At 30.2% G+C, this 9,127-nt stretch overlaps 1 protein-coding gene across 1 annotated transcript; it reads right to left on the minus strand.

Moving 5' to 3' along the window:
* Positions 1 to 105: 105 nt before the first annotated feature.
* On the minus strand, positions 106 to 4,681 carry LOC125875695 (branched-chain-amino-acid aminotransferase 2, chloroplastic-like). Its single transcript, XM_049556713.1, has 10 exons — positions 4,509 to 4,681; positions 2,178 to 2,236; positions 1,813 to 1,990; positions 1,551 to 1,727; positions 1,349 to 1,480; positions 1,161 to 1,259; positions 968 to 1,084; positions 778 to 873; positions 503 to 615; positions 106 to 254 (listed from the first exon to the last, which is right to left on the minus strand). The coding sequence occupies exons 1-10, from the start codon at positions 4,572 to 4,574 to the stop codon at positions 140 to 142; spliced, it is 1,152 nt and encodes a 383-aa protein (XP_049412670.1). The 5' UTR covers positions 4,575 to 4,681; the 3' UTR covers positions 106 to 139.
* Positions 4,682 to 9,127: the final 4,446 nt, after the last annotated feature.

The following is a 9,127-nucleotide window of genomic DNA, read 5'->3' on the forward strand; positions in this document are numbered from 1 at the left end:
TAAATACTTAAAATGCATTGGGAGATTGTGAATTATATATAATTTGTTGACAGACAATAGTTTTACCCAAACAATGATAAATTTGTACTACTATTTCACAGTTTACACATGATTAGTACATTGCATATATAAGCTAGAATTATTTAATGTCAACAATCCAATCCCTCTTGTCCTCAATATGCCCTTTTTGTATCCCTACAAGTGTTGAGTAAAGTTTCTTGCATACTAACTCTGACTTTATTTTATAATCAATCCTGCACAAACAAATTCACTAATTAAACAAATAAATCAATATGTTTATTTGGCAGAACTAATTGTGATGTGATTATTTCAATATGTTGGGTGAAAGAAGAGAAATCATGTCGGTTTGGTCATGTTTCATTGTAAAAATTGAAAAACAATAATAGTTTTTTTGTTTCTAAAGTGAAAAATGAAAATTGAAAATAGTCGAAATTTCTGAAAAATATAACAAAAATGCATGGCCAAATACCAAGTGTTTTACCTTTGGCCTTTATAAGTAATACTACCTACAGGAGCAACACCAACTGCAGTGCCTGTGCAGAACACTTCATCAGCACTAATCAATTCATCAGCTTCGATTAAACGTTCTTCAACCTGAAAAGGTTCAGTTATACCATTATTTGCTAGATAACTGAAATGACATAGATGAGCCAAACTTTCAACGGATGACATAGATGAATCTTCTCTCAAAGTTCGATGACATATTTGAGCATTTTCCCTAATAACTAATTACTTGCTTAAACCTGCAGCTAGTACCTGATATCCAAGATCAATTGCAATGTCCATAATGCTTTTTCTGGTCACTCCTTCAAGAATTGTTCCACATGCTATTGGAGTTGAAATCACTCTTCCCTAACAAGGTAACAACAACATTGACAATAAGGAAGATGATCTTCAATTTCCGAAAAATTAAACCGGTGGACTACAAATTCGAACATGAAAGTACCTTCACAAGAAAAATATTGCAGGACGAGACTTCTTCAATGTACCTCTTATTTACAGAATCAAGGTACAGTACATCTGAAAATCCTCTCTCCCTTGCATTCCTTATGGCGCGTAAAACCTACACTAAAGAAAGAATTTAGTCACAACTACTTTTTTATTTGACTATAAGTAAAAATACGAGGAAAAAAATTTACCGGGGCATAGTTAGTAATGCTTTTGACTCCACCAGCTCCACCACGTGAGGCACGATGAAAGTCTTCATCGACATACAAGTTCAATGGTGCTGTTCCTTCCTGTAATTGAGCCATTTCAGACTTTTTTTCCTTTCAAATCGATATGTAGATAGACTTGAATTATGAATATTTAAAGAAAGAATAAGAACCTTGAAATAGTTTCCAACAGGGCAAGCATAGACAAGAAAAGTGTACTCAGGTGCTGGAGCTAAGCCGAGTATCGATCCACTTCCAAAAAGCAGAGGCCTAATATAAAGTGAGCCTTTTCCAGAAGGCGGAATCTGCTCTTGCTCAAATTAGTAATAAATAGATCTTTATTGAATAATTATTTATCTTTTAACAAGTGATTACCCATCGCTTATTAGCTAGAGCAGTTTGTTTGACAGCATCCACAAATTGATCTGTTGAAGGATAGGGCATACACATTCTTTCAGCTCCAATCTGCATTCTAATGGCATTCTCACGAGGACGGAATAGAGAGAGGCCTCCATTATCTTGTCTATAAGCTTTTGTTCCTTCGAACAAACCCTGTTTCATTTGATGAATGAAATTTTTCAGTATTAATTTGTGAAACTTCTTTCTGAGTTCTAACAGTACGGTATATAATGAGTACTTGTCCATAGTTTAAGACACCAGCAGATGGACTGAGTTGAATATTCACATAGCGATTAAGTTGCCCTTGTTCGAAATTTCCAGCAACATCACAACTTTTCGTTATATACATATAATCAGTTGGCATAAATCCAAATCCAAGCTTGTCCCAATCAACAACAGGGCACTCTTCATCATCACTGACAATATAAAAAAATTGTGATCTCTGCTATGATCAATAACACTTTGTTTGAATGGTTGTTACGTATTGTTTCATAATGAATGAATACAGACTAACAATACAATATAATACAACCAATAACAACCATCCAAACAAGGTGTAAAAGTAAGAGTACATTTTTTATATGAAAAACATCAATATTGTACCTGTAAACACCAGGTCTTAAAGATGTTGCAACCTGAGCTGTGTAGTACCTACATTCAACCTGCAATCAAGCAGGCAAATACCTCTGCTCACTTCATTTCATTACATTAACATATATATCATTTGTTTCTTGTTTACTCCTGAATATTTTAAAAAATATGTTGAAAAATTTTAAAATATTTTCAAATTTTGTGGTCTTGTGTATAATGTCCTAAAAGGTATTTGGTTAAAGCTTATAAGCATATTATGTATCTACCAATTAGATAAACACCTAAAGTGCTTTATAAGACAAAATCAATCAAGAAGTCACGAGGTGATACTTATGATTTTTCAGCAGACTTTTTACATTATTTCCTGAGGTACAAAAAGATTACTACTATTTGCAATAAATATTTTTAAAGTAGTGACATTAATTAATTGCATTCACAAAATAAATATGAAGAAATATAATTTTATTGATGAATAATGTGGGTACAATTCTATTTGTTTGCATAATTCTTCTTTATGATTCAATTCAAAAATGTCCCAGGGTCAAAAAAGTCTTTTTTCTTAACAAATATATTATTTTTTCTTATAAATATATTTTATTCCTAATAAAAATATTACTTTTAAAGAACACTATTCTTTTTTCCTTTTTTAAAAATCACTTAACCAATAAATAAGTAAGAAATAATTGTTTTTTTAATCTAATTTTATCAATCAGATTAAATATTAAAAAATCACTTAACCAATAAACAAGTAAGAAATAATCGTTTTTTAATCTAATTCTATTAATCAAATAAAATGCCTACATGTACCTTTTGACTTATAATATTAGTTCATACATATAAGATCATAGTAATCCTATCATTAATATTATTTCGATTACATTAAAACAAATACTAATAGAATAGAAAATAATTTTCTCAATTTTTTTTGAATTAAAGTAGGATAAGCATTTGCTAATAATAAAAATTATTATTAGGAAAATAAACATGTTAAAAATTAATGAAATAATATATTTATATTAGAAAAGGATATTTTTGACCTATTTGACAACAATAGGAACATTTTTTAATCAAATTATTAATGATAAATATATCTTTTAGACCAAATTATCTATTGAAGACATTTTTATTTAATTTCACAAAATTGAACGATATTTTTTCTACTCTTTTCTGTATTTAAAAATAATGACATCCTCCGTTCTTTCTGTTTTATCGACTTATGATAGTTTTGCACATTATAAAGGTATTTCAGATTAAAAGTTACGTATTCAATTAGGACAAAATGAAAAGAACGTGCTCTATTAAATATTGATGATGTGATATTTATTTTCATGATTTTGTATGATTGAACTGTTGGGTTTTTCTTCATAAATCTAATATGTGAATTTTCATATCCTTTGAGTATGTATTATTATTAATTTAAAATTTTATAACTTTTAAAAGATAAAAATCTGAAACTCGCAAAGTTTTCAATTCTAATTCCGTCTTTGATAGCAGAACTTATGGACATAGCTATTTAAATTGAAAAATGTTTGGGAAGCGCGATAAGTAAACAATATTTCAATACTTGTTGGATTGTACAACCAAAAAAGTTATTTTTAGGCATATTCGTCAATAACTTTTCCTATATGATTAATGTGTGCTTGGACTGCATTAGTATCTCTTTTACAATTTTATGTGTTCAACAATAATTCTTCATCAGACATCGAGTGAGAAATAAAAAAAAAAATATTCAGCCTATAAAGGCAAGAATATGTGTTTTTTGTTCCTTTTCTTGTTTTTCACCCGATATTCAATATCCACAATAAAACTTGATTAAATTCAAATTCTACTAAGATTTAAATTCTCCTAAATACGAAATCATTTTTATTATTTGGAGGGTCCTTCACCTATTGTGGGACCAATGCGATAGGGTAAGGACAAAATCTATTAAGAGAAAAATCATATGATAAGACTCAGAAGATTTGAGACTCCAACCTTAAATATAGGATAATTAATTTATAATTTAATCCAGTATAGAATTGCTTTGTTTGATATAATTTAATGGTATTTCTATTATATATACTAGTATAAAGATGGTTCAATATTATTTTGATGAGCAAATAATTATACTTATAGTTTTATAATAGCATATGTAGATTTAATTGTAATCAACTTCATGTATAATTATAAGCTACTACTAATTTACATAATAAACAAAGGGAGCACATACTATTGAGCAAAGTTAATTTACAGATACTCTAAACATGAGAAATCACTAACTTTGAGTGTAAAACTTTATTTGCATGTTGGACCAAAAACAATAAAAGAAAAAAAATGATATATTGGGATGAGAGTATAGTTCACCTGCAGATGCGGAGATGAAGATCCAAACAATTTACGAATATATGCAGGTGCGGCCCTTTGAATCATATTTAATTTCCACAACAAACCAATAATTTAATCCAACAATTTGAAATTCCAAAGTTGGGATCAGGATTGGATATATACTTCTCACACCTACCATTTTCTTTCATTTATATAGGAGGGAGTTAGATGCTCAAGCACGCATATTTTTGGTATTTCAAAAAAAAAAGGTTCTTCATTTACTTTATTTTAACTAGTCTATAATAATATTTAGAAAATTATGGGATTCACTTCAACTATATCCTTAACTCATATCCTTTAGTTATAACTCACATTAAAGAGAAAAAAAAGAAGATGATGATATATATCTTATAGAATTTTAAAATCCTTAATTAACACTGTTTAAAATTTATTAATATTAATAATATTTTATTTTATTTTTAATGAAATGATTCACTATCATTTTTCTTATTATATGCATATTAAAAAAAATCATAAATAAGAAGATTATTTTATTAATTTGTTTCTTAATATTTTTTTTTTTGGAATTTTATAAAAAAAATGTGAATTCTTTCAAAATAAATTAATTGCAAAAGGCAATATAGAAAAAAAAATCAATTAATATTTTCTTGATTTAGTAGTCTTGTCGTTTCAATTTATATGTCATCATTTTCGATTTTAGGTCCTTTAAAAAATTAGATCACTTTACTATTGTATCCTTATTTAATATTCTCTTGAAGTAAATTTCAATAAATGAACATAAAATTAATTGTTTTTATTAATTAAATTGCCAATGTACCTGAATTAATCATTTAGTTTTCATATGTTAGTTAAATTCATATTTTCAATGTTTATAATTTTCAAAGGTAAAATAGGAAGAATAATGTTATTTATGCATTGTTTTATGAAATGACAAGTATTACGGAACATCTATTTTTAGTAAGTACGACTTACAAATAGAAACAGATGGAGTAAAATGGATAACTAATGTGGGACAACTAATTTTAGTAAGATGATACCCGTTCACTTTTACTTGTCACTTATTTCTTAAATAGATATTTATTTTTATTTATCATTTTTGACATATCAAGAAAAGACAAATAGTTTTTTCTATGTTTTATTCTTCCCATTAAATATTATTCTTCATATTTTTTTCAATGCTAAACATTGATTAATAGAAATAGTATGATAAAATATATATATCAATATTTCTTTTCAATGAGTATGTCAAGTTAAATCATAGTAATAAATAAAAATAAATTGAGAAAGTAAAAATTTGAAAACATTTTACAAACACCTTTATTCATTTTTTTTTTTTAAAAACGATGAATAAATGTGAAACCGTACGCAATACAATTTTTTCCTTACCAATATTTATGACAAGGACAGGAAAGGGATGATATCGATGATGGATTGAACACGTAAAATAGGAGCTAAGAGGATATGTGTCAACCTTTCAAGTTTCCACAATCAAAAACGACAAAAAGTAAAAGTTTGGTTCAATATCGTAGGAACTGACCTGGCCGTACTCATCCTTTCAAAGCCTACTAATTCCTTGCAATTATTTTATTTTCTTATCATTTCCCACCTTCTTATCCCATTAGTCTTTTACCATTTTTAAAAATATAGATAACACATATGTCTTTTAGTTTAATTTTGTTTAATACTTATGTTTTTTAATTTCAACTATGCATAAGTAGATACTTAAATTCATATAAAATTAAGCAAATAAACAAATGTCTTATTTGACATCATTGTAGATAGTAAAATTTTATTGATAAATTCGTAATAAATTAATAATTAATAAAATTAGATTAATATTTTAAGTTAAAACTATATGACTTAAATAAAGTTCAAATTACATTTGGGTCAGTCTATTAAGTTGACAATATGAGTCCAACTGATGCTCTTTAAGCTCTAGGTCCTCTAAAATTACTTGAAGACCAAGATACCCCTAAACTTTAGCTCACAACTATATAAATGAGTTTTCATAAGACGAGAAGAAAGAATGAAGTGAAATATATAGAAAAGCTTTGCTCTGTAAAGGCGATCCACAAGCCTTCCACATACAAATAATTCTACATCTCCAATTTGAAAGCCGCAAGTTCTCATAGCTCTGTGATTGTGATCAAAGTGTGGCTTCGCATTAGTAGAGAAATTTGAATAAGTATTGCATAGATTCAAGAAAAAAATAAAGATCTTGAGTTAATGATCATGAGGAGACAAATAAGAGGATTACATTTTTTTTATTAGATTTTATAAAGATTGTAACCCTCACATAAACTATTGAAATATATATTTCATTGTTTGTCACTATTTTCCTTTCTTGATTGATGTTTTTCCAGAATGAAACTGTCAGGCTCCGAGCCTACACCCTGGGAGGGACTGGCACTCGAGAACCATTGCTGGCCCCAAGCGAACCCTTGGCCTGACTTACTTACTTAGCGAAAGACTTAGTTCAACAAAGACAAATCTATGTAATAATCTGGAATGTTATAATGGAACATTCAAGTTGGCCATTAAGGCAAACTCAAGTCTTAACATAAGATAATGACAATGAAAAGACTAAAGAACTAACATATGACTGTGTATGAAGCCTCTAAAACAACTGAGATGGATGTTGGGACAAACCCCACGACATCCTAATGAACTAATAAAATAACTGAAAGCAATAAAAAGGAATTCTCCGGAATGCAAGGAGGCTCACCAACTGACTCTGGAGTGCTCACTAGATCAACGATGCGCTGGATGTCGATCCTAGTTACATGTGTCTGCATCATAATATGATACAGGCCAACTGGCATCAACACATTAAATGAACGAGTATGCAAGTTGGAATGCTAAACACAACATAGACTTGAAAAGAATCTGAAGAACTTACCTGACTCAACTCAACTCAACATAACTGAACTCATTTCAGTTTAAAACAAATGCAATATAAAGAAAAGTTGTTTAAAACATGATGTCAACTCTGTGTGTATGCAAAGATACATATAACTCTGAGATTTATGTAAAAATACAAATAAATTGTGTATTTAAGAATACAATTACTTTTGTGGGAGTTTCTCTAACCGACAACCATCACGTAAGAGCTATTGTGATGATACAATGTTTAGCCTCATGCTGCCAGGGCCGTCATATACCTTGCCGAGGGTATAGAACCTGAACTACTAAGTGGATCCACTAGTCTATGCTAAAAAGCACTAAAGGAATCATCTAAAAAGTATGACCCTTTTTCTACCCATGATGGCTATATAGTTTATGGGGGCTGTGAGTTGTCTGAACTCTCCCCTATATCGGTGCTCAATACTACTCCCAAAATGTGATATTAACTCTTATGTTTAAAAACATACTTCTTTCTGTGATTTGAGATAATTGCTCAAAAACTTAGCTCAAAGGCTATCTTGGAAATCATAGTTTCCTCTATTGCTTCATTTAGAAAGCGATTACTCTTTTCTGAAAATTAGCTCAAAGGCTCTTTGGAAATCAAGGTTTCCTTTCTTGTTTAAATGTGAAAACATTTTACTCTTTGGGAATACATAGTCCCGATATACTTCTTTTGAAGAAATGAACTCAACTTTTTACTCTTTGCTTAACTTGAAACTTAAGTCTTCCAACCAAGTTAAAACGTTTGTGAAAGACTTTTGAAAAGTTTATAAACTTCTCTTGACTTGACTCTTACTTCTCTTGACTTTGATCTTAACTTTCCTTGAATTGGATTATGGATTCAAGGTTCATGATCTCATGTTTATGGATGATTTCATGATGTTTAGATGTACCTTAGAGTGTTGGAATCAATTAGAAAAGATAGGTACATTGCTAAGGAACAAGTACTAAAAGGTGGGGAACGAATAGGAGATATGGCGTCCCTAGCGCTCAGAGAGGCTCGGGGCACCAACCCTCAAAGTTCAGAGACTGACTTGGGGCGCTCTGGCTGGCGCGACTCCCCAGAGGTTAAAGTTCAGAGAGCCTCTCATGGGGCTCTTAGAGGCGTGACGCCCCAAGCCCCTGCCCAGGTGAACTCTGACTTTTCTTAATCGTTTTTCATCTCTAAACCCTCTAAACTTCAATGGTTCTTTCCCCAAACACTTATAATCATTCATAACCTCAATATATACTAGATTCAAACCGAAATTACACTCGGAAACATGAATCAAAGCGCAAGAAACTTCAACAAAACAACCAACAAGAATTCAAACGAATTTCATCAAAAACTCAAAGGATTTACTTTCAAATCAAAAATATTTTGCTAAATTGAATCATGATTGGCGCGTGCGTGAGCTAACCCAATGCTATGTGATCTCACATACCTCGTAGGGATCACCCCTTGACGAAACCCACAAGTTAAACTCGACGATCTTGACGAATCTTGCTTTCTCTTCTCCTTTTTTTCTACTTTCTCCAAGCCCTAGTATGAAATTCACTTTTTCTAAACTGACTAAAATCTTACTTTACCCCAATTAAACTCCAAAGAATGAATTAACTAAGTTTGGTAAGGAAAAGACCAAACTACCCTTCTAAAATCCGGTTTTAGACTTTCCTTAGTCGAAGAACCCAACTTCCAAAGGACATAACTCACTCATATGAACTCGGAATCGCGCAAACTCGGCAGAATTGAA

The sequence above is a fragment of the Solanum stenotomum genome, chromosome 9 (genome assembly GCF_019186545.1).
Source record: "Solanum stenotomum isolate F172 chromosome 9, ASM1918654v1, whole genome shotgun sequence".
Classification (NCBI taxonomy): Eukaryota; Viridiplantae; Streptophyta; class Magnoliopsida; order Solanales; family Solanaceae; genus Solanum; species Solanum stenotomum.